Source organism: Natator depressus, chromosome 25, assembly GCF_965152275.1.
Source record: "Natator depressus isolate rNatDep1 chromosome 25, rNatDep2.hap1, whole genome shotgun sequence".
Taxonomy (NCBI): domain Eukaryota; kingdom Metazoa; phylum Chordata; order Testudines; family Cheloniidae; genus Natator; species Natator depressus.
Window position 1 is genome coordinate 15,208,936 of NC_134258.1, and position 26,706 is coordinate 15,235,641.

At 42.2% G+C, this 26,706-nt stretch overlaps 1 protein-coding gene across 6 annotated transcripts; it reads right to left on the reverse strand.

Annotated features, from left to right (window-relative positions):
- On the reverse strand, positions 1 to 26,663 carry PGPEP1 (pyroglutamyl-peptidase I). Of its 6 annotated transcripts, XM_074939455.1 has the most exons (7): positions 26,579 to 26,656; positions 23,119 to 23,171; positions 14,751 to 16,041; positions 14,024 to 14,168; positions 10,153 to 10,269; positions 8,176 to 8,408; positions 1 to 6,253 (listed from the first exon to the last, which is right to left on the reverse strand). In XM_074939455.1, exons 4-7 carry the CDS (start codon positions 14,027 to 14,029, stop codon positions 6,061 to 6,063), a joined length of 549 nt encoding a protein of 182 aa, XP_074795556.1. In that variant the 5' UTR covers positions 14,030 to 14,168; positions 14,751 to 16,041; positions 23,119 to 23,171; positions 26,579 to 26,656; the 3' UTR covers positions 1 to 6,060. The 6 variants fall into 6 exon arrangements, with proteins under 6 accessions (XP_074795556.1, XP_074795558.1, XP_074795555.1 ...); XM_074939457.1 differs by lacking the exon at positions 14,024 to 14,168; XM_074939454.1 differs by having other exon boundaries at positions 14,024 to 16,041.
- Positions 26,664 to 26,706: the final 43 nt, after the last annotated feature.

A 26,706-nucleotide genomic window follows, 5' to 3' on the forward strand; every position in this document is an offset into this window, starting at 1 on the left:
TGTGTGTGTGTGTGTGTGTGTGTGTGTGTGTGTGAGAGAGTGTGAGAGAGAGAGATGAGCGATTAGGGGTATTTGATGCAAGCTTTTCAATAAAGTTTTGAAAATATAACAAAACCCAGAATAAGCTAAATTGAATGAAGCCCTATCAAACTGCCCCGCACCCCCCTGGATTTTACTGTAAACCAGCTTTCTACAAACCAGAAGTGAAACAGTCAAAGGCGCTTGGAGGGAAGCTGCTCTATGGAAGCCTATTTGAGAAACACAAATTGATTTAGAGCTATTGTGAATTCAGCTACAACATCCTTGTTGCAAAAGGATTCCTAAAACTGAGAAAAACTGAACTCCATATGTGAATAACACCAACGTGCCTGTTACTCTCCATTACGTCGCGCCTGGACAGGTGGTTTTTAAACACTGCAACTAACTCTTAAGGGAGCCCAATATTGTATCACAAAAATGCATGGTTAGAAAGATTAAACACACTTATGCTACAATTTAAAACCGATTCACAGGTCACCAGTGGGCTGGTGGTGACAGAATACACTCAGGTCGGGAGTTTATTTCGTGGGATAGTTCCTCTTTCACACAAGGCTGTCACCTGCCAGATTAATCGTTCTTTCCCACCTAACCTTTCCCCACTTGGGGTCCAGCCAGGTCTTCGTACAGCGCTTTCTTTATACAGTTCATATCTAGCTATGCTTGCGTGCAATGTTTCACTGAATTACATGTTCAGACACTGAGGATTATTGGTGTTCTATCACATTTAGGAGATTACATTTTTTTTTTTTTTAAACTTTTCATTAAAAAAAAAAAAAAGGATACCAGGAGGCTGTAGTATCAGCTAGAGCCCAGGCCTGGAAGCTCCTGGGTTCTTATCCCAGCTATACCATGGATTCGCTATGCAATCATGTCCAGGGTACTGTTTGCCAGTTGAGTGAGGCACAGAGAGGTTAACACCATGTGGAAGATTAGGCAGACAAAAAAAAAACAAAAAAAACACACATCACTGAAGTCTAAATGCTACATTTGGGACAATTTATAGTTCCCTACTTGACTTATTATAAGCCAAGCACTTACAGTACAAATCCTAAGGCGATACAGAGACGTTGTCATATATCAGACCTTGGCAGCAGCCAATACCCAATGCTTCAGAGGAAGAGCGACAACCCTCCACACTCTGTCATGCCACGTTGCATGACGACAAATCCCTTCGATGCCAGCAGTCAGTTTAATTTTTATTATTCTGAGTTTACATGGTGCCAGTGAAACTGGCCATAGAGCCAGCCCTACCAGCAGCAATGAATTGCAAACACTGAGCTGCATAAAGTGGTATTAATTTTTTTCATTCTAAATGTACTCCCTTTAATTTCACCAAGTCTTATAATTTTGAACCCCCTCAAGCAAGTCCCCTCCTTGTAAAATTGTTCTTTCCAGGCTAAATAATTCCAGTCTTTGCAGTCTCACATCACAACCCTGCTCAATACCTCTAACCATCTTCATTACCTTTTTCAATCTTTCCAGAGGAGGCAGCCAATGCTGGACAATACTCCACATAAATGTGAGCCTTGGATATTTTCTTTTTTTCCATATATCACTCCTTTTCCAAATGCACTCAAACACAAATGGCTGCTGAGCCTTGGGCATCAGTCTTCATTAGTACACCCACAATGACTCCGAGTCCTTATTTTCAGAGAAGCCTTCAAGTTCAGAGTCAGTCAGCACTTCTCTTCCCTGAGAGATAATGGACATTACAGCGTTTTTATTCAAGCTTAATTTCTCCTGCCACTACGGTCACCAATCCCTGAATGAGTTTGAGCGCATCTGGAGTTTCTCAAAAATCGTCCATAGTTTTTATTAACTGAAGCAACTAAGTCTCATCCATAAGTGTCACCAACTCCTTACTCATTTCCTCCCACAAGCTGTGAGTAAGTACATAAAGACACACAAAAAACCTGATCTCTCATTAAAACAAAGTCCACTGAGCTCTCTCTGTTTCTCAGCAAAAAGTGTTAATACAGACAGTGCTGCAATGACTGTTACTAGAATTTCACACATTTTATAAGGTGTACTAGTTATAGGTATCAATTTTAAACTAACCCTCGTTTTTTGTGTTTCCACATTGACTTGCTAGTTTGAAAAATTCTGTAGCTGGCAATGGATCTCCCAGGCAAAGTTCTATTTATTAATGAATTGAGGATGAAGCAGGCAGCAAATATTACCCAAGACAGTAACTAAAGTTTTTGACCATTTGTATGGTGTAATTCCAAACAAAATAGGTCTATATTAGGGAACACGAGTTAATGGGGTTAAAAAAAAATTCAGCAAAAAACCCACAAAAGTATTTAATTTAGGTCAGATTTAAACAAAATGAGTTTAATGTCACAATTAAAAAATCACTATACAAAACTTGGCTAATAAAGTGAGAAACCAACTCTTTAAAGAGGTGATCAACTACTTATTCTCAAAACAAAAGATAAAATAAATTATATTTTCTAGCAAATAAAACTGATCCCATGAAGCTTTATAAAAGCAGACTGTGAGGAAATGCAAACAATTAAAAACACTGCTCACAACAAAGCGAAGCGTATTAGTAGAAATAAGAACTTTGACACGGACATTCAGAGCTCCCATCCCACGCTCCCACTCTCAGAAATCAGTGAAGTTTTTCCCTCAAAGAAGGATTGCGGGAAGGGACCCAAAACGCATTTCTGAAAGGGTGCCTGGCTGGGGAGACTCCACTGACTGAGCAAGCTAATCCTGAATGCAGTTTTATCCTCTAGAAGACACGTCCCTCCTACTTTCTCTGCTCACAGAACTGGACGCTCCTCCTTCCACAGTTTTATACAATATAATCCATTCCGAAACGCGAGTGGATTCCACCGAGCATGGTGCAGTATCAACACTAATAGGGGGCTCTGAGGCTGACCATCTGCAAACTCCATAAGGACTATCTGCACTCAAAGTTACAAGTGAATGTTCAACAGGAAGATGTTGACAGTGTCCTATTTAGAACTGGAAACGCTGACCAAAACGAGACATAAAACTGGTCAACGATCCAGAGGATCGGAGCTGCTCGACTTCCCTTACTGAATTAGGAGGAACGTTCAGCAGACAGGTGGCCCACACAAGCAGATACCTGCCAAGATGAACCAATAAAAGTTTCTGTTTAGGGGCAGCCTCGTCTGTGACTTTCTGGGGACATGCACTACAAGGAACATGGGTTTGTTGATCTGCAGCCCTTTAGGAGACCATCCCATGGAGTTTGAACTCTATGGTCCTTCTCTCTCATTCAGCTGTGGAATTCTGCTTCCATTTTGTTCATAGCCAGGAATCTTTAAGTGGAAATTAAATGGTTTCAGAAATTATGTAAAAGTCAGCTGCTTTATTTAATGGAATATATGAATTCTCTCTTTTGAAGAGGTTCAACAGTTAAGATGCATTTTGGTGATCAGAACTGCTTACCAATAAAAGAGAAAACTACAAGATTACCTCCATTATTCACAAAAATGAGTAAAATCACCAATATTTAAACAAAATATTAAATATAATAAATTACTAAACCGGAAATTGTGATCCGACCTGCCTGCTGAAAGCCTGACAAAGTGCTACTCTGCATCTAATGCACATGAGAGACTGTGCATTGACTTTTAAAGCAAGTTCTATCAGAAAAGCTGTGAAGAACACATGAAGCTATTTCCCCAGAAAACCAATCTTAAGTAACTCAAAAGTGTATCTGAAGATCTCCATGCACTAGCTTCCCAAGCAAAAGAGTGGCCTTAATGCAACTGCAGAAGTCTCCAACCTCTGGCATGCATTCAGATGCTAAGTGGTATTTTCTTTGTCACTACACTTCCTGGTGGGAAGTAGCAGTAAAGTGGCAGCTCTCATTGAGAGATACTGTAGTAGAACCGTTCATAATTAGAGAACTTAAAACATTAACAGATATTTCTAACAGGTTTCAAAACAGTTTAATATCTATTTTAGTAAAAGTATTAGACTAGTCACATAAGTTCTTATTTAAATGGTTCCCTAAAAAGACATGCTAGCTAGTACCAATTTAACCATTACTTTTGTTGTGGCATTACGTACCTTTTACTTACATCACAATTTAGAGTCAAGGTCACATGCTAGCAGTTCAAAGACCTTTTCGAATCTTGGCTAGAACAGAAGACCCATCTTGCCAAGTGCTGCCTTTGGAAATTTTGCAAGGCAAGCGACACTTCAGACCTAGCCTCAATGGCACAAATGAAATCATCTCACCAAAGAGAGGGCACATGGAGACCACCCAGAAATGCCCCTATGGAGTGAAATTTTAAAATACAAGTCTCAGTTTATACATAAGGGCTTTCTTAAAAACTGATAGAATGGGGCCAGGCCCACAACACAGCTTGTGCGGAAAGTTTTGCTGCCCAAGAGGATGCTGCAGCTAGAATGGGGACATTATCTGCCCCGATGCGTCATGCCCCCTACAATTGGTTTTGAGACTAGAACAGACCAGTCAGAAAAGTGCATGTTTGCTACCACTGGGGTGAGTGACCCCGGCAGAGAACCCTGGGTCCTGATTTTCCTAGTGCAGATAGATCACAATTGGTTTGCACTGGTGTAGATAATGGCCAGAAAGGTAAGGCAGTGAAGACAGACTCGTTTTCTCCTGGCTGTAGGCCACTAAAGGAATTATGTTACTTTCGCTGGGAACTGAGCCATGGGACTTGAAACCAGAGCTGCAGGAGAGTCTCTTTGCAGCAGGAACCACTATGTGTAGCCCAGTGGAGCCCCATGGGGGCCCCAAAGGCAATACAGATAATAATGGAAGCCGTGGTACCTTCTGGTCATTCCTTCCCGGTGCCCCAGGAGAAGCACAAACAGAGCTCAGCGCAGGAGTAAACAAGATAATTGCAACTCTGGGTCTGCAGTAAGGGTGGCATTGGGTGGGGCTGAGAGCCTGCTAGCTGTGGGGTGGGGTTGCCTTTCATTCACATTTTAGCATATTTATGTCTATCGCACTAGGAACCTTTTAGAGCACACCAGCAGGGTCTTCAAGGGACAGCTGGAGCACAAGCCACTAGATGTCCTTCTTCCAATCCCTAAACAGAACAGACATTTACAATAAAATAAAAAAAAAGTACAGAGTTGGTCTTAAGGTATGGGGGCAGGGTAAGTTCTAGCATTGAGGTTCTGGGAAAAGAGACCCCTGTGGAAACAGTGGTCACTAGCAAAGCTTTTCCAACCGCTATACGTTTTATTTTACACACATATGAAACGATGTGTTTCGTAAAGGAGGTATATGGTTAGTCTGAGCAAGGAAGGTGGTATTAAGAGCACAATAAAAATAGTTTTTCGGAACTATTTGGTGTGGGTTGGGTGTCTCCCACATACAAAAAGCCATCCCCTCTTTGTACCTCAAGTGCTTCCCATCAAATCAAAACCATGTACCCCTTCTGTTTGCAGCACTATTAAAGTCTTAGACGTCCGCACTAATGCACTGGTATTTTAGGACTGGCAAAAAGATTCAGTGTCCCTCTAAAACAATTATAAATGACTCCCCATCCCGAACAAGAACTGTTTAAAATATAAGCCCAAGATAAGCCCAATCTTCTATGCCAACTGCTTATAGCTATAATTTTACATTAAAACCTTTTTTTTTTTAAATCAGCAAATCTTTTAAATTAAGGACTTCTAATCAGAAGGTGGTATCATCAATTCCCTGCACATGAACTCTGATTCCAGGTGTAAACCTTTTCATCTGCACTGTATTAGACTGCTCAATAGCTGTCACTTGATTTACAGATATCCTCTGTAGAAAACACAGCACACATTTTTCAGCCACTTCAGGAAATAAGTAGTTACAGGTGGTTTAAAAGAAAGACTTGAAATCCTTTCTTGCTTAAGATGAAATTCACACAGGAAGAAAAGAATGTCACAGAATTGCTGGAAGTGGAATTAACTTCCATTCTGAAGTCTCCGATTCTTTTTCTGTACATTTCAGACAGGCTGCTTCCCCAGTACTTAGTAGTGGGGAATATTGTGGAAGTGCAACAGTAGTAGGACTTTTGCCCAGCTTCAGTGTTCATGGCGACAATTGATTTTGCCTTCAGAATGCTCCAAAACATCAAGCATTTCTTCTATGATAGCCTGTAGTGCCCGACCCAGCTGTTCTGCAGTATATGGTTTTCCCAGTGGAGGCACGTGAACAAACGCAGACCTGCCATGGCTCTGGTATAAGGACGTATAGTAAGTGAAATCACAGAGATATCTGTAATTAAAAAAAGTTTGTTTAGTGATAAGCAACAAGTACTGTGAGCAAATGGATACGAATAAATGGAGCATGGGAAGCCCAGCACTAATGGCTTCTGGTGATTAGCAATGGAAAGCGGCTACAGGAGAAGAATGGTTACATTAACCCTGTATTGGCTTCAGTTATTGTCTCAGCAGCAGCCAAACAGCTTTCAGAGCCTTTCATGTCATTCCCATGCCAGCTGTTCTAAAAAACCAAATAACTTCTCCCCAGACAACAAGACATCACTTTTGTAGTTGCTTTACCTGAAGAGCATTGAGGAGATGGCCTTTATTAAGATAGCGGGATGTCACAAGGACCAAAGACCCAATTCTCTGCTGTCCTACACCTTGTGTAGTTACTTACAGCTGAGCACAGTGGGTTAGAATGGTGCCAACTGAGAAAGTCACATGCATGGAAATAAGGCTGGCTCAAGAGGCATAGTTGATTGCTAACTTCAGTGTAACACTTTAGAATTAAGTAATAATTTCATAGAAAGGATTAAAGCATTCCTCTGCATTGCAGACAATCTGTTCCTAAGCATTTATGTGGCCTCAGTGTTCTATTTTAGACAACTGATGGACATGAGCAAAATTAGCATGTTTCTAATTAAGGAAGACAGAAGTGCCTGCAAGCGCTTCAGTCTAACATATTTATCTTCTCGACACCCCTGGGCAGCAGGGCTGTTGTTCCCCATTTGGGGGATGGGGATCTGTGGTACAGACAGACTAAGGGACTTGCCTAAGCTCACATGGGAAGCCTGTGGCAGAAGAGGGTACTGAACTCATGTCCCACAAATTCCAGGCTAGAGCCCTACACTCCAGAACATCCCTTCCTTTGGAAGGCTTTTAAACAAGGAGGGGAAAACATGCAAACATTGAAGAGTTTATAGCTTTGCTTTCTGTAACGAAAGCTGAAGTGGAGAATATCAAAATGCAGATAAAGATAAAGCTGCAGATATTTCAGAAAGTCATTTCAAACAAATATTTCAGCAGTTCTTTGAATACATTGTTAAAATGAAGGAGTTATTTTTGCTATTCTGGGAAAAAGTCATGACAATGTTTAACAGTAAAGCAAAACCACACGATAGCTGTTTCTGCTGCAGCCAGATTGCATTTTTGGTTTAACCCAGTTTCAGAAACTCTACTCCCCCAGTAAGAACACTGATAATTATCTAACTGGACTTCCAGGAAACACAAGGTAAATGCCCCCAAAACATCCCACAGACAAAAAAACCCAGCTGTGATAAGAGCCTTCGGTTGCATCCAACATGTCTGGCTACTACAACATTTTAATGTGTCTCAGTTCCAGGCCCGGGGCTTTGTTTGGTCTGTGAATGGTGGATAATATTCTGGTTTAAACCTAGGGATAACAACTGTTGCAAGATCTCCAGATAAACATTCTTCTTGTTTTCTATTGTGGTGTTAATGAAAGAGAAACTAAGTCCAGTTCCGATGCTTCACACAAAACTGTTAAAATGGAGTTAAGGTTGAGAGCGCATATCAGTATTTTACCCTAAGTTACATTACAATGATGTTTCAATTATAAACCTAGGAAATTCACAGTTAAGGTTAAAACTTTAAATGCAGACACGTTCAGATACGGAAATACAATTAGGGCATCTGAACAACCTTACCTCTGTCTTCTAGTGACACCATGCACTAACCATAGGCTTAGGAGTATGACATTTTCTCTTCATAGTCCCAGATTAAATTAAATTCATTTTAAAAGACAAATTAGGATTTCTTTCCCCACCCCCACTCCCTGGGTGAAGGGATGGAAGTGCTGACCCCATTAAAAGTGAGAGGCCCAGAAACTCTGTCATCCCCATTAGTTTAGCACAAATGGAACATACACCGCAGCATGAATCGGTTTCACTACTGATCATTATGATCCCGTACCTGCCAGCATCCTTGGATATAGTAACCGTGACATCAAGACCCAACGTTGAGACTCTCTTGCAAACTGCATCCATGTCAATAATTGAATCGATGCATTCTGGGCCACCTTCTACACAACACTGAGAGCCTGGGCAGAAACGGCAGTTGTCCAAGCCTTTGTATCCTACGTTATGCCCACATTTTTCCAGTGTTACGGTTGTAGCCATACCTGATACACCCACATGAACCACCAACTGCAAAGAAAAAAACCCAAAACAAATTAGTTAGCTAAAATTGGTGGTGGGAGGGAAGAGGAGAGGGGGGAAGACAGTAACCCCGGGGGCATTCTCATGCTATGCTGATGGGGCCACATTAAAACCCAGAGAGTTCCAGTAGAACCTCAGAGTTGCAAACAGACCAGTCAACCATGCATTTTGTTTGAAACCAGAAGTATGTAATCAAGCAGCAGCAGATACCGCCTTGCCCCCACCCCGCAAAAAACCACCAAATACAGTACTGTGTTAAATGTAAACTACTAAAAAAAACGGGAACGTTTAAAAAAAGATTTGACAAAGTAAGGAAACTGTTTCTGTGCTTGCTTCATTTAAATTAAGATGGTTAAAAGCAGCATTTTTATTCTGCACAGTAAAGTTTCAAAGTGGTATTCAGTCAATGTTCAGATGTAAACTTTTGAAAGAACCATAATGTTGTGATCAGAGTTATGACAACCTCCATTCCCGAGGTGTCCGTAACTCTGAGGTTCTACTGTAGTTCATAAGCCAATGAAGTCTTGGGTCCAATGTGAAACGGATTCTACTTGTGTCTGTAACTCCTAGTGAGAGTTTTATTTCACACCAGGCAAAAGGAAGGTTGGCATGAATGGCAGAATCTGCTCGGGAGAAGCTTGCTACTGGAAGAGGCAAGGTGGCACAGATTAGTCCTAAGGTGCCTAGCCCTAGCCAGCCCTTTTCAATGCCTGTCCAGCAACCACTACTGCTGGGCAGTGCTCTCCATTTTGAGGTGTAGAATTCTTCAAACAAAAGCGGTGCTTTGGAAACCATGGGCTATCCAAAGGCCTCTGTATTGACTTTATAAGTGTTCTATGTATCTTTATGGGCTGCCTAGTGATGGCATTCCTGGCTAAACGGGTAAGATATAGGTTTCCTGAAGCAACCAAAGTACTGGGGTGTAATTAGTGAAAATTCCCAATGCTGAAACAGAGCAGGTGGTAATGCTTGTGGCAGTTCATCCCCTGGGAAATAGCACTCCAACTGCTTTGAGTTGGTTCAAGGGCCTAACAGAGAAAGAACTTGGAGCTGTGCAAGATGTCAGCTCTGGCCTGGGCAGAGGGCCACAGACACTACTTGTGAACTGACGGGCATGAAGATAGGTCTAACAGAATCAGGTCCTGCAGGAGGACCTCAAGTATTTTAGAATCTACCAGCCCTTCCATGTGAAAGATGGGTGATCACCTGGTAGGGCGGGCATGCATATAACAGGTTTGTTTCTCAGATGCGTTTTCTCTAAAATGATTTCATTCTGAACACACAGTACTTGGCTTTATGAAAGCTGGCTAATCACTGGATAGCTTTGTCATTGCCCTTGAGAGAATGGAACTACAAGTGATGAGCTGAAGTCAGATCTGTGGAGGTGATTAATGAATTGTAAGGATCTGCAGCCCAGGAGCAGATTGCATGATTCTGCCCTGAGAACAGCGGCAGCTAGAGGCTTGAACCCAAGGCGGGCTGCCCTCAAGGAGGCCATGTAGACATCAGTTGTGCAGGGATTCAGGAACTGACACTACTAACCAGGGCTCTATTTTAAGCTGTACAATTGTCCAAATTCACAAGTTTCTGTCAAAAGGAAAGATCTGTCAAATCAAAATTTTAAATCAAGATACATCAGAAGTTTGATTTTGCATTAGGAACATCAGCCCATGGTTGTAAGGATCCGTCAGTTTACGATCATCTATTCCATCTTGCTTTGGATTTTACTCACTTGTGGACTGTGTTTTTTCCACAATGCAGGAATTAGTCTTTGTACTGTTTGGTATTCAACTGGGATTTCATATACATACAGATCCACACCATCTCCCAAGCCAAGCTTCTCCAGCTCCTAAGAACAGGAAAAAAGTAAATATCAAAATATCAGACATTTATGCTGGAAAGTCTATTGCTGGGCCAGCCTTCAAGTGTGCTTTATGCTATCCTGCAGGAGAGAGCTCAGTCTGGCTTCCTTGCCTCTGGACAGATGGGAGGAGAACCACCATGAGGTTTCCAGTGCCCAAGTTAAAGTGAGACAAAAGAAATGACCTTTCTATTCTTCCTCTGTTGGCCATTGGTAGAAGTGACACAGCATTCCATAGCAAGCTCTGCACCTGCCCTAAGGAGAGGCTCTCTCCATAGCAGTTAGCTGGGCAGGGGGAAAGCAATCATAACTGGGCTGAAGGGACAGTGAGAAATTATCTTTCCATCAACAATATTAGAAATCCACAGATAGGACCTTTTATCATACAGATTCTGACCTATGCAGAAAGTTAAATTCCTTAGTTAAACCCGGACAGGTTGCAGACAGTGCCTCACATCAAAAAGTAACTTCATGTCTGTGCCATTTTTCTTAGCTATATTATTTTCAGGAATATGTAATGATATCTTGCTTCTTTCAAGTGGTTTGCATTATACATAGAAAGCACCACAGATCATGCTATTCACAGAATAAGTCTTTCTAGTCACCCTAGATAGGAAGAACGAATATGCAAGTTTTCATCCTTGCCTGCATGTGAGAAGGTCAGCAACTCCTCTCTAGTGAAAAGTAGCACCCGTCAGATTGCTTTTTTGTTAATCTTTATAGGGAATTACAAAACTCCTCATATGGAAAACTGAAGCAGCATCAGCACAGATCACTCAATATATTTATGGGTTTTACTTTCACTTTGGCAGGATTAAAAATACAGCCTTAAACTTTAACATGGAAAAGGAGTTTATTTGATGTCTTCACCTATACTGTACCATCCAGCATATTTGTACTTAATTTTGCAACAGCGACTTTTAATTTCTGATTCAAATATTGCACTGTCACTCCTCTAAAAATATTGGCTAAGAGTCCTCTCTGACTATTTTAAATATTTGGACACCAACTGAATTTCAGTTGAACAAACATCCAGCATCGAATTTTTTCCTACACAAGAGTGAAAGTGGCAGTTCTGTGGCATGCTTAGTACTAGCTAATATGATGCTCTGTTAAAGCAGAGAATGTTCAGGTAAAGAGATGATAGCTAGCTAGGAAATACATCCTGCTGCACTGGGAAGCAGTGCCAGAGCCATCACAGCAAGACACTGAAAACTTAGAGCACTGTGGCTAAATGCGACAGGAACAAGTTTCCCAGATGATTAAATAGTACAAGTGGGAATCTGGTCACTTTGTGTAGTAGGATTAGACAGCATAAATCCCTATGCAATAACAGAGAAATATAACCTTTAGGAGCATCTAAAAATAAAAACTTGGAGCATAAAGACACATGGAAGTGCTTGAGCCACGCTGTGACATTCAAACACTTGAAGGAAACAATTGTTGTTTACTTTAGGATTTCAGGTATCTTTCCCCCATTCCACTAAGGAGAGCGGTAAAACACACATCCCACAGGTGCCTAACCAATCAGTACACATACTGCAAGTCGTCACGTGCATTACATTTTCACCATCCCCCTCCCGTAAGCATGAAGGGCTACATATAGTCCCCCCATTCAACCAGTGGGTATGACAACAATTAGTGTTACTCCAAGGCAAACAGACATGGTGGATGCCCAACCCCTTGGTATATCTGACTCCTCTACGTGTCTCCAGACCCAGGCCATGGGACCACTTTAAGGAATGCTTCGCTTGTACTTCTACAGCATCCTTCACTCAAGGATCCCAGGCTTTACCAACAGCTAATTCAGTCTCACAAACACACCTGTGACACATGGAAGGGCAGTAAGGTCCCCACTTTAGAGACTGGGAAATTCATGCAGCAATATGCAACCTCGAGCAATTCAATCAGCATGCTAGTGGCAGAGCCGGGAGTAGAATCCAATTCACTAGACACCTAGCAGAATTTTAAAGACAAAGCCATCCTCCTCCTCTGATCATCATCGGGATAACGAGTGGCTTGAAAATATGTTGTCATGCTTGTCCAAACATGGTTTGGGACAATAGAGAACCCATAAAAACTGATATCCTGATTGCACTAACACTTTAATAACCCCTTTGCTTTAACAGGTATTGTTTCAGAGGGCCCTGCTGTTTCAATATATTTTGGTTTGATAGATTAATAAAATATTAGGATAAATGAGTGTTAAGTCCATTTATTTTATCATTTAGTGCATTGTAAATGTATCCCTTTTGACATGTTTATAAAAGAATAAACATCACTATTTGCACAGCTTTTGGCTCGTTGCACTGAATTTTATACAGGTTTGCTAAGACAGCTACATAGTATTGTTTGTGTTGTGGGACATACATATTTTAAATTGGAATCTGAGTGGATGGTAGAGCTTGGAGTTCCCCAAGAGCTAGAGTGAATATCCCTTTACTCATAAGTTAACATGTTCAAAAGCATTCTAATCCATGGTGGTGATTTAACGGTTTTTGAAATGCAAAAGGTAGAATGTGACTTCACTGACTACCCTTGAGGTGTTCACTTCTCGTCATATCAAAGTTGTGCGTTTGGGGTTGTGTATGGGAGGGGTATTGGAGTTTAGCACAAAGCAACCACTTATTTGCTGATCTGGGCACTACAAAAATGAATTGCTCACTTTGCATGTGGAAAAAACAAGTAAAAAAAAAGGAGACAATGTACTGAAATGCGTTTTAAAAAAAGGAGTTCCATCGGCTGGCTATGGGGTTAGTTTTAGGAGAGAGCAGAAGGGTGGTTTCTATACTTCCATAGGATTTGTAGGTTTACTATAAATCAATGAAATTATATTTCCACAAAGCCATATAGAATCAGCATTGCCGCCGAATTGGACAGCTGGCTAGAGTCCCATCTTCTGAATTTAGAGTATCTGGATTATAATTTTAGTCAAGATTAATGGCCCAGAATACAAACATGTATGCAATCATAATTTTTACAGAATTTATGCCCTCTGTGCAGCAAAACAGACTGCTTACTTTATTTTAGAATATTTATTTCAACTTGCAGATGAGAGGAAGGGTCTCAAATATTAAAAAAAAGTAAGACATTAGCTGCAACTGAATTTCTTAAAAATTCTGTTGAATTTAATCTATTTATTCAAATGCAGGATTAGACTTTCTGCTGTAGTCAAAACTTTGTCCTATGACAATCTTAATCAGACAAACAGAAGCCAGACAGCAGACTATAACGAAATTCAGACACCAGAGACACACTAACCTTCCCAATTGCCCAGAGGCAGGGAGAAGAGGAAAAAAAGTTGAGTACCACATTACTTGGTTTGAAGTACAAAGACACTAAACCTGTGGGAGCAACTCAATGAGGCCCTCCAAGAGCAGCTTAGTACATGGAGGCTTTAGAAGTTTGGGAGAGAGTAATACTGCACCATAATTTATGGCTACTTTTTGCAACATCCTAGTAATAACTGATTCTTTAAAGTTGCACCACTTCATTGAATTCTTTATTTATGCATTAAGATACCAGTATTAAAACTTGTATGCAAGTGCACAGGGTAACTGCATCCTCCACATGCTTAGGGAACTACTAAAGGAAGAAAGGGACTGACTTTGGTTATTTTAAACATTAAGGTTTAGAAATACAGCCTTAATCATTTACCTCTGGGTATTATGAAAGTTGGAAACCCAGACAGCCAGGACAGCTACAGGGTGAAGTGTAACAACTGCTCATAAGCAACACTCACAATCATTCTTTATTTGTACTGCCAGCGTGTCTGTATCCATCTGTCGTCTCTTGTCTTATAGTTGGATTGTAAACTCCTGTGGGTTCTGTGTGTATACAGTGCCTAGCACAACAGGATCCTGGTCCATGACTAGGGCTCCAAGGTGCTATGGTAATACAAATAAAGAATACAGTTTTATCACATACAGACATTCACGGAGTTGAAGATCACTGGCTTTGTGCCAAACAATACTCCAAAGGGCTGTGAGGATCTACTGCATATCTTGCATGTCACTGCTTGCTTCTTCCTGTGTATACAATTGGATAAGTGAGGGATCCATGCTGACTGAAGACATACATTGGGAGCTCTGTCGATACTAAAACCATCTCAATACAATGAGCAGAGAATCGGGGCTCTAGTCTGGTCTTAGTTACTTCCAAAGTGATACACAGAAGTAGCTCTATGCAAAATGTCCAGAACATTAGAAATCTGGGGCAGGGATAGAAATGGATAATTTGCATTCCTCAGAGTAGGCCTGTCAGGTACACAAGAGATGATTGTGCATATCTAGGAGAAGGCAACTAGCCCCAGCTAGCAAGTTACCTGTTTTCTAAGCATTAGCTGAAAACCTCGGAGAAGCTGAGTGTGCAAGTTCAAGTTGCCCCCAAGCTTCTCTTTACCTTGTGATTTGCACTTACTCTACAGGTCACCACTGGCCTTGCTGAGCATTACAGAGTCTTAGTATTACCTGGCTGAACAGGTCTTGAGCAGCCTCTCCAGTTTATGAGGGACAAACAGGTTTTTCTTTGACACTAGGCCAGCAGGTCATCTCTCTACTTGTTTCTTCTTTCAAACGTGTATGTGGCCAGTGCGGGTAAAGGGGTCCCAGTTTGCCTTAGTGTCTTTTCTCCAGTACCTCAATGGCGCATGGGATATTGAACCTGTCTCTTCTCAAGGGAGTGTTCCCTCAAAGAGCAGGTGTTTACTACACTTTTCAATTGCCTTAATAAAACCAAACAGAACTCCAGAGCTCAATGATCTGTTCTCTTGATCTTGGCAGCTGTGAAGTTCCTTTGGAAGCTCTTGTCCCATTTCCAGAGTGTTCAGTGGCACCCAAAGCAAGGGGCCAGGAAGGCAGAAGTTGCAGCACCAGCATGGAGTCCGTACATTATTCTGAAGCTGTTCTACCGGTGTCAATTCCATTGAGCATTACCACTTGCACTATTCTTTTTTTTTTGCTTCACATAATGATGAGGGGGTTTGGAAGGAATCCTCATATCTTAAATCTGTATTGGTTTCCAGCTCACCCAAAATTTCAGTAAAGGGTGGAGTATGCAGGCAGTGCAAGGTGTCACCGTGCACCCAGGAAGTTGCATTTATTTGGTAGCATAATGTGCAGCCTATATTATTGTAGTTTAAGACACTGCGCTGAAGTTAGGAGAGGTTTTTCAAGGGGATTCATAAGGATAGACAATAAAAAGCGTGCTCGGGCCAGTTTCTTTTAAACTTTTGTGGGAAACTCTGCAAGTACCAGCTAGACCCTTGGCCAGAGGCCTCTTTGAGGTTAATTAGGGAAGGGGGAGGATGAATGCTTCAATCAAAGAAAGAACAGAGAACAGTATTGTTTAAATACAACTTGTAGTGAAAATTCTCTCCAAATCCAGCATAAGGTCTTGCCTGTTTTCCAGCTCTCATAGTTGTAAGATTACTTTTATCTAGTCCTTTATAGTGGAAATTGTTCATAGCTCAGCTATGGTACGCAGTATCTCCATTCATCTAGTTTACTCTATGGTCGATTGCCAAACACACTAGTTTGGCCTCTCTTCTCTCTTGCTCTTCTGCTGTCACCTCTGTATGGATGCATTCCAGTCTTACCATCAAGATTTCAGTCAGGTGCTTGCTCATATGGTACGTCGGACTTTAACAGTTTAGCCCAGAATGGAACTGGCTCATCAGAAGTGAAACCATCAATTCCAGAGCCCTCAAACCCCAAACATCCTGAGAACTGTAGGGAGGGACACGCACAAGATTTGAAGCCTCTGAAAAAAGGAAGAGATTTACGTAAGCAAGCTCAAAAGCTGAGCTCCAAACCTATACTATATGTTTGGTTTAGGAGCCTTACCACAGATTACACTGGGGAGCATTTTCAGAAGCTGCTAAGAGTCTTCAGAATCTGACTGACTTTCAGTAGGACATAGGCAGCATCTTCATTTGGAAAAAAGTCAGTGCGCATAACTCTAGTTAGCTATCTCCTGGAACAATCCTAGTGCAGACAAGATACTTCGCAGTTTGCGTGAGTTCCCATGTGAGTGGAAGGTTAACTACAAACTGCCTTGTCAGTACTGGGACTTTATCTAGTTAACTAGAGTTAAGACTACACATCTTTCTCCTAATGGCAAAGGCTTAGGCACTTTTGAAAATGTTACCCATTGCTCTTTAAACAAAAGGAGTGACAGAAAAGTCATCAGCATCCCAGAACTTTATCCTTAGGTCCTTCTTCCCCCTCCACCCCCACAAGAATGAGGTGACCAGTATTTTTCTTTTGGAACACACAATTACAAGTAGTGAGATACTTTGTATCACATCTGTTTTTATTACTGATCCTGTATTTTGCTTGGAAAGATCACTGACTTTTAGGTCTTTAGATTTTCACAAGTTGATACACAGTTAAAACATCTATTCCTGTGCTTTTCTGCAGATGTGTATCAGTTAAAGAGTACAATTCTACTCTTGCCAAGATCATACACTGCTAACTCCAATTAGTGCTCGAGTAGGAGTTACATGTGCGTGTCAAGAAAATGACTTGTTAGGATATAGATATTCAGCCCTGTCGGTAAAGGCCTGTACTTTAAGAATTTAGGTGTATTCTTATCACTTGGCTAGTTAGCGGTATAAAAGAAAGAATCAAAATCACTGTCTGCCAGTGTAAGGTCCTTCTCTTACTGTGACAGTCTGAGGCCCTGTTCTTAGATTAAGGCCTTTGGCTAAGCAGCAGAGGCAGCCATGAGCTGGGAAGCGAACGGTCACATCCTCACATTCCAAACTAGTCACATTGAAATCAGGTGCTATTGGGCTGTTTGGAATACAATCCTGTCCTGATAGTGCCTATCACCTCCAGAGAAAGGGAAGTGCCTAGAAGATGTAAAAGGAAACTTAGTTTGATAGCATCCTGTCTGGCAAGAACTCACTTATCAATACTGGGATGTGAAATCCTCACTTCTGTATTGTTTCGTCATTATAGTTCCCACTTTGCTATTGTTTGTCTGTATAATCTGTCTGGTTCTGTGATTGTTCCTGTCTGCTGTATAATTAATTTTGCTGGGTGTAAACTAATTAAGGTGGTGGGATATAATTGGTTACATAATCATGTTACAATATGTTAGGATTGGTTAGTTAAATTTCAGGAAAATGATTGGTTAAGGTATAGCTAAGCCGAACTCAAGTTTTACTATATAGTCTGCAGTCAATCAGGAAGTGAGGGGGTGAGTGTGTGGGTGGGAGAGATGGGAACAGGGAATGGGGATAAGGAAATTGGAATAATGTTTTGCTAAGGGCAGGAATGGGAACAGGGACACAGGTGTAAGGCTCTGTGGTGTCAGAGCTGGGAAGGAGGATACTAAGGAAGGAAACTGGAATCATGCTTGCTGGAAGTTCACCCCAATAAACATCGAATTGTTTGCACCTTTGGACTTCGGGTATTGTTGCTCTCTGTTCATGCGAGAAGGACCAGGGAAGTAAGTAGATGAAGGAATAAGCCCCCTAACAACTTTCAACTCACAGTCCAAGAGCTATTATTTTAATTGTTTTCAGGAGTCCATGCTGCTGTTCTTACAACACCAACCTGCTCTCAGATGGGTTACACATTTAAGGATTACTATAAAAGAACGTCTTTAGCAGTTTCACTCTCCAAATCCTTTTTCCCTTTTGCAGTTTTAGTTCCTGATACTGCAATCAGAGCAACGAGAGCAGACCCTTGTGGAGGTTCCAGGCATTATTCTGTGGGGTACTTTTTTTAAAAAAAATCTCTTTTGCTCCCCAATTATAGTTGCAAACTTTTCAATTTTATGAAGTGTGCACTTTTAAAAATAACTGTTTAAGCACTCATACTTCTATTACATTTTGGGCTACATCTAAAACATGCTTTGAAGAAGACTGCTGGCCCAGACTTTCACAAGTGAATATCGATTTTGCGTGCCTGACTTGAAATTCCTTAAATGGGCAAGAGGGTGAGTGGTCAGAGTATTCTGGAAATGAGGCTCATTTAGATGGTGCCTCTTGTGGGCAGCTAAAAATTGTTAATTGCTTTTAAAATCATGGCCTTTGCAGAATCCCCCTAGCTTCCTGTTATTTAAAAAAAAATTAAGCTATCCACAGACTGAATAGTGTATATTCAAGGAATTATTTTCAGACAAAGAGGGTTAGAGCATTAGGGCTAAACGTATGTTTCAATGGAATCTCTAACACTCCAACCAATATTACTTTCAAAAAGTTCTGTACCTCGTAAAAAACCCAAACATTAATATCTCTGGAAACAAACCATTAATTTACACAATCCACTCAAAAAGCTTTGCTCCTAAAATTTGCAAAAATATACACAAAGGTCAAGATAAATTACTGAGATTATGAAATGCTATTTTCAACAATGCTTGGTAATTCATCTTAATCTTTGAACATATTTTTGCAAGTTGTAGAGGGCAAAGCTGTGTTTGAGAAACCTGTGTAAACTGGGCCAGGTAAAGTGAACGAAGGATTATGTGTCAGCAAGGAGCAGGCTGGATACCTTAATTGTTTATTTCTACACTTTTAAAAAAAAAACAACCCAACGTTAAAACATCTGGATTCTTTTAAATGAAGAAAGCAATATTGTTTGGGTCTTAGCCAAACTCTTTAAGAAGGGTTTTTGAGTGAGCATCTTCGCATATAGGGCCCCCAGCAGCAAAGCACTACTCTGACAGCTCTTATGAAGCTCCAGCTCTACTTGGACTTTTCAGGCCAAGCCATTTTAGAGATGTGAGCCATAAAACCTTAGGAAAATTTTCAAAGCTCCTTAACTTTTACAACTCCTTTTCTGATAGTTACTAAACACACCAGAAAAATTCTAATGAGGGATGAGATGAAGCATGTAAAATTTCAGGAAGATTGGTTTCTTTGCGAAAACCTGGGTGGAGAAGCATTTGAAACATCTGGCCAGTAATAGGAAGCTAACGTAAACATTAACTGTGAAGTTTAGAGAGAGACTGCTTTACAATACAGCAGTATTTCCTCTATATTGTAACCTGACTGTCAACATTTCATGTCATCCTCTAGTTAACAGTGCTGTTACGTCCTTTATTGGAGTTCTAGACACATGGAGAAAATTTACGCATGTATGGAGGGACACAGCTGTTGCCCGCCCGCCCCCCCCCCCTTCCCCAAAACAAGATTACTAATAGACCCAGAAAAGATAAGAGTCAGACCTGCTGGTCCATGAAAGTCTAGCAAGAACAGTGATAAATCACTTGCTGTAGCTTTGAGGGCAAGTCTGATATTAAAGGTTTGCTGTATTGATTAGCATCTGAAGCATGCAGACATTCACTACTAGAGACAGATGCTAAGTAATGTTTCATCATATCTTCTTTACCCTAGTCTACTTTCAAAATTGTAGGTATTTTACTTGGTGCATCAATGAAATAAGTAACTACACAATATTAAAGCAATACTGAAATAAGTCCGTCTTTTATCTAACACCTAGCAATTCTCTCTATCACCACTCCTAAGAGTACGGAAAGATACTAAATGCTGAGTCTCTACAGTTATGAGATGTGCCCGTACTGCACCTCGCTCAACCCTACATGTTAGACTGAATGCTCCAGGCTGTAACTTGCAGCTGGAAGCATTTAAAGGCCAACTTCTCTGCTCTCTATCCGCATTTATATTAAATGTAGTTTTACAAATTCACAACTAACATTTTACCAAATAGCACACACGCACTTCTATTCAATAATAAAAATGTCCTTTGGCCCCCAGACAACTTATTATCTACAGCCTTGTATACCTGACAAATATAGAAAAAAAAAAAAAACATGTTTGACCCATTCCCTGACCCCTCAACAATGGACCTCTTTGTGAGCCTTTAATATCCTTATCAGGTCTGTCTAGACACGCTGACAGCAATTGTCCCTAGTAATGTCAAAATGCACTCTGACCCTTCTTCTCATCCTCCAGCTCAGTCAAACACTTCAATGGGATGGACCCAGGAGCCAATTAGCTTCACAGTCCATAGGGCACACCTGTGTCTAGGCTGATCTGCACATCTTTGTACAGAAAACAGGGTATTTTATACCAGGGAGAAAGCCATTATGTTTAAGTAAATAGGAAAGTGATGTCAATGACAGTTTTTTTAAAGCTCCCCTGAATGAAAACTTGTCTTCACCTCTCACCCAAAGTGAGAAAATAAAAACATCCAAAAATAAAAATTTCAAACAATTTAGTACATACAGAGTGTTCTATATACATGGACAGCAGGTTTTTAATGAAGTCTCAAGACATTAAACAAAAATAAGCATTTTGAAAAAAATATATATATCAGCGCCTAAGTTACTACTCTTAAAAGACATATTTTATATATACATTGTGTGTGTATATATATATATATACACACACACACACAGAGTCTAGTGTCTAATTTCTGTCCTAGAATCTTATTTATAGGATCAGCCTCTCCCCGTGCATACAAAAGCACAAAACAATTAAAGTCTTAGCACTATTAAAATGCTGCAGTGACTAGTTTCAAGATATCGATATTTTACCAAATGTTAGCAATAATTTAGCTTTCAAGACCAAGTGACCATATTAGAAAGTCACTGCAGTCTGAGAAAAAAAAATCATATTTGTCTTCAACATACAAAACCAAAAAAGGATTGGAAAGAAGAAAAACAGAATTTTATCCTCAGGATGCAGGATAATATAAGATCTAATAAACCAGAACTAGCTTAGCCCTAAAGCTAGGGAGGATTTACAAAGATTGTTTAATTGATTTTTCTTCTATTAAAATGCAGATCACACTCTCTGGGATTCAGAAACTCAGACACATGTCTTTGTGTCCACTCAGCTCCATGAAGTCCCCTGTCTGAAACTCGCACAATGCCCAACTTGCACGTGTTCAAAGACATGCTGTTCCTTTTTTGTCTGGGCCTCTCAGGACTGGAGTAGAGTTGGGAAATGCAAATCCCCTACACATTGGTTGAAAGTTTAATTTTTAGGATTTTAGTCACAATCTACCACAAGTAATTAAAAAATCCTGTCAAAGAACAGGCTTACAGTACAGCCAGCACACGTACAGCTATAACTCAGCAACGTATGTGTAAAACTCAAAGGATAGTTTTACATATTCAGAACAAATTTAACCTACATTAAAAAGGAGCTTCTCTAATAAAATGTACATGATTACTCTACCAACGATGGAACTGATCACAATCACCAGTGCCTTAAACTGAGGGAGTGGAGGTGATTGTCTCTTCCCTTAACCCAGATTATGTATTTACTTTTACTACACGTCACAGAACAGTGGCCACCAATTCTGTTTTTTCTTGTCCCAGATCCCCATTATTTAGCCTCTGCCCCCCATTACAGCTACCTTTATTAGGGATAACTGTCCTTATGCCAACCATAAACGAACAAGGACCAGTCAGCCCTACTATAGAACATCAGATTACAGTAACTGCAGTTTTCTATACACAGCCTGTCTTTTCTACAACCTGAAGTTGAGTGAACCCTCAGACATTCTTGTCAACTGCTGGAAATGGCCCACCTTGATCATCACTACAAAAGCCCCCCCCCCCCCCCTTTTGCTGGTAATAGCTCACCTTAAGTGATCACTCTGGTTACAGTGTGTATGGTAACACCCATTGTTTCATGTTCTCTATGTATATAAATCTCCCCACTGTATTTTCCACTGAACGCATCCGATGAAGTGAACTATAGCTCACGAAAGCTTATGCTCAAATAAATTGGTTAGTCTCTAAGGTGCCACAAGTCCTCCTTTTCCTCCCTCAGGAGTACATCCAGCTCCAACAGTTCAAGGAATCAAAGGTTTGATCTCCTTATAACAGTGCATTAGACATCTGGCCAGCCCTCCATTACTTGGCTATAATTGATTATAGTTTGTGATTTAATTTAAAAGCATTCTGAAAAATACATTAGTCCCAGAACACTGAGCCGGGTGGGGACTTGGTGAGAAAAAACACAGGTCTAATTCCTTGGGCAAAAGTACTGAAATGTATCCTTAACTTTCACTTGACTTGTCAACTGTCTCCAATAACAAAGAATTTGGATAATGCAGTAGTACTGTCACAAATTAATGCTGTTACGGGATACTGCAAAACATGCAGAATATTTTAATTCACTGTTGGTGAGAGTTTGATTTCTTGATGACATCTAGTGTGAATATATCAGCATTGTAAGCGTACACAGTGAGATAATGTAAGAACAGATGCTTATGAAGATATGCAGACCATGAATGGCATAAGTTTCCTACGTAATGATTTGATCTGAGAACAGTTTGTGCCTCATCAATAAATAGCAGTGCTTTAAAAACCATTCTCATTCTGTACCTGTATCCACAGGGATGTTACATGTTATCCCCATTTCACAATGAGGAAAACACTGAGCTTAGGTGACTTACCCAAGGCCATTATTCATGGCAGAACTGGGATCAGAACTCATGCATTTCTTAAACCAAAACCTGTGCTCCCTCCTTTGCACACTGCAACCGCTAAGGAAGATTTCAGGTTATTTCTGAGGAATTATAAAATCTAGCTCTCTTCCCTCTGTGGGGGGAGGATAACAGAAAAACTTCTACAATGTTCAGAGTTATCCTGTGAATTCTTTGTTTTGATTAACTATATTAACTCAGCCTTACAAAATTTGACTTGTCCAGAACACATTTTTTGATGAGTGAACAAAATATATAATTTGATTGATCATTGGAGTGTCTGGGCCTCAACTGGTAAATTTCAGGAACAATTTCTGCAAGGCTCTATAACAGATTCACAAATTCTAACTTTTTTTAAAAACGGGACATATCAGCACAGCACTTTCTTGGAACATGCCAACTGTGTTTTAATATGCGTTGTTACCTGAACTGCAATCCAGCTGGCGTTAACAGCATGTTCTCCAAATGGGCCAAACCCTGAAACAGAAATAAAGATTTAGTGATGAAATCATTATTGCAGGCCTGACTGGACAGAGGTGCAAACTGATTTGCGCTTTTCTGTTTTAAATGTGCGCAAGGGAAACTACTTATGGATACCACAATGATTTCTTTGAATACCAAATTCTTGCTCATTTACATTCAAGTACTCAAATCCTTTCCGCCTTCCAAAAGTATCTGACTTATATTATATAACACCCTTTTATGTCTTTTGAATGAAAATAGACAAAATATTGAAGATGATTTCAATTCAATAGGTTGTCTAAATAAAAAACTCCCTCCCTCTTCTGACAGTCTGGGGAAAAAACAAAAAACCCCAAACAAAGTTACAAATTTTCTGTTCTTCGTTCCCAGTTGAAATCATCCCGTTCCACAACTGTCAGAGTCCACAACAAATCCCTCTACAAATATACAAGCAAATTAGCATACCTACTAATTTGCATCTCCTCTCTCAAGTCTTAATTAAGATTTCCATCATCACTGTTATATTTTAACAGGAAGTTAAACAGAATACTGCTGATGATCCCTACACAAATAAGCACAAAGGTTATGATAGTTCTATACAAAACACTTGCACGGAGCCTAAATTTTCTAATGAATAACTTATGGTTAACTAGTAACCCACAATACAGTAGTTTTTACTGAGCAAGCATTTTCTCACTATTGTACCACCACAAAAGTAAGGCAATTCAGCGACGTGCAAAGTTATGCCACTATAGTTTAAATTAACTTGCAGAATTGATTTGTGAGCCTAGAGTGCTTGTGAAAACACACAAGAAGTCTTGTTCAGCTAAAGAAAATGCCTTAGGGGTATAAAGAATGCTGTCATTATTATGATAATATTCAGTTTGCTGTGAATAGTGAGTGACATTTCAGGTTATACTGTATACAGCTATACTAGTGATTAGCTCTCTGTGTGGTCAAACAGAAATTCTACTTAAAAAACCCACAAAAAACCAAAAACACCTATGTATAATCTAACCAGTGTCACACTCAAATTTCAGTTCTTTAAAAAAAAAAAAAAAAAAAAATCTTGGTAAGCTTTCCACAAGACTGACCTGCAGGGGTCCTATCTGTGCAGGCCTAACCTCCATAAGATAACAGTCATCAGAGGCGGTAGCATACTGGCAAATAGTGAAAAGCAGCACAATGCTGACAAATCATTTCATTAGTCAACTCAATGACAGTAAAAGAAACTACTATCCAAAGATGACCAGAAACATTTCTTGAGTTCTGTAACAAGTCTAGCTACAAACCAAATTCCCTGTTCAGTGGCAATTCTAAAGGTGCTCAGTGTGGCTTAATGCTCTGATTCTGCATCAGTTGCCCACACATGCCACACTGGCCTTTTGCTCTTCTGACCCAATAGAAAAGGTGTACAGGGATTCGTTCTCTTGCCCTATGTCCTTTATGGAAGAAGCTCAACTGAGCATGCCCAAGACTTCTTCGACATCCACACTGAAGGGGCCTCTTCCAAGGCTAATTAGCACTAAAGCCAGCTGCAGAGATCTTTATAGGATTCTCTCTTTAAACAGTTCTAAAAAACAAAACACACACACGCACACACCCCTACTGAGTGCGTATCGCCAACAGAAGGAGGTGGAAGCAATATCATTTCCCAGACTTTTAAAAAGAGAGCTTAAAAAGAGAACATGACAGCTGTACACGGATTACCGCAGTGGCAAACATGGGTCTAAGGCAAGTTAACGTCTGTCAAAATTGGACTCCATAAACGTGCAGTACCAAAGCAGAAAGTGCTGCGAGACGTGGAAACTTCACCAACACAACTTTTCTTTTTAGGCCTTTGATCAAGGAATTGAGGAGTGGTGGAGGCGGACACTTCGCTGCATACACTGACTGGGTTGACAAAGCCAGAACTGCCACCTTCCTAGGTCTCAGTAACGTAGAAACCCTTGCCTCCAATTCAAATCACTCTGCTGCAGCAACAAAACCCCTTACCATCCCCTGCCTTCCCAATAAGACAAACAACCTCAACTTCAGCTACACAGGGAGCACTGAATAGTTTAATTGAGTTCCCCATTTGTCACAGAGCTGCCTTCCCCACAAATCAAACTGCTCTCCCCTTTGTATCCTTAGGAAAAGATTCTGACAAGCGCTCGCCTGCTATGTAAGGGCCTTTCATTCCTTCGCTTGCTTCCCCACTTCACTCTCCCAGGCGCAGTTATTTTGGTAACACTTTTGGCTTCGTTTCCCCAGGGGATGGGGCATGCCCGGGTGTAAACGCCTCTGCACGCCCGCCAGCTTTCCAGTGCTCCCCACGCTGCTTTGGGTGAATTTACTTTTAATTCACAAGATTGTTCTCCCCATGTCCCAAACCTGCAGCAAGACCTTGAGCAGGGAGCCCAGGCTGGAAAAGTGAGCCCCCCCCCCCAGCCCCACCGGCTCCCCCCCCAGCCCCACCGGCTCCCCCTCCCCAAAGACGTCCCCCCCCCAGCCCCACCGGCTCCCCTCCCCAAAGACGTCCCCCCCCCCCAGCCCCACCCCCCAAAGACGTCCCCCCCCCCAGCCCCACCGGCTCCCCCTCCCCAAAGACGTCCCCCCCCCCCAGCCCCACCGGCTCCCCCTCCCCAAAGACGTCCCCCCCCCCCAGCCCCACCGGCTCCCCCTCCCCAAAGACGTCCCCCCCCCCCCAGCCCCACCGGCTCCCCCTCCCCAAAGACGTCCCCCCCCCCCCAGCCCCACCGGCTCCCCCTCCCCAAAGACGTCCCCCCCCCCCCAGCCCCACCGGCTCCCCCTCCCCAAAGACGTCCCCCCCCCCCAGCCCCACCGGCTCCCCCTCCCCAAAGACGTCCCCCCCCCCCAGCCCCACCGGCTCCCCCTCCCCAAAGACGTCCCCCCCCCCCAGCCCCACCGGCTCCCCCTCCCCAAAGACGTTCCCCCCCCCCAGCCCCACCGGCTCCCCCTCCCCAAAGACGTCCCCCCCCCCTCAGCCCCACCGGCTCCCCCCCCCAGCCCCACCGGCTCCCCCTCCCCAAAGACGTCCCCCCCCCCTCAGCCCCACCGGCTCCCCCCCCTCAGCCCCACCGGCTCCCCCTCCCCAAAGCCGTCCCCCCCCTCAGCCCCACCGGCTCCCCCTCCCCAAAGCCGTCCCCCCCCTCAGCCCCACCGGCTCCCCCTCCCCAAAGCCGTCCCCCCCCCCTCAGCCCCACCGGCTCCCCCTCCCCAAAGCCGTCCCCCCCCCCTCAGCCCCACCGGCTCCCCCTCCCCAAAGCCGTCCCCCCCCCCTCAGCCCCACCGGCTCCCCCTCCCCAAAGCCGTCCCCCCCCCTTCAGCCCCACCGGCTCCCCCTCCCCAAAGCCGTGCCGTCCCCCGCCGGCTCCCCGCGAGAGGCGGGCTGGAGGGGCACTCCGCCTGCCCCCGCTTACCCGTCACCACCACCGGCCGCCGCAGAGGCTCCATCTCGGCTCCGCCGCTGCTCCCGGCCGCCCGGAGAGTGACTGGGAGCCGCGCCCCCGCGCCCCGCCCCCCACGTGACCACACCCGTTGCTCGCGG

Coding starts and splice junctions, on each gene's coding strand:
- PGPEP1 (XM_074939452.1), bottom strand. CDS start 26,612: ATGGAGCCTCTGCGGCGGCCGGTGGTGGTGACGG. Junction 10,270..23,118: donor CCAGCTGGATTGCAGTTCAG/GTAACAACGCAT, acceptor TCCTGTTCTTAG/GAGCTGGAGAAGCTTGGCTT. Junction 6,254..8,175: donor ATATCCAAGGATGCTGGCAG/GTACGGGATCAT, acceptor TTTTAATTACAG/ATATCTCTGTGATTTCACTT.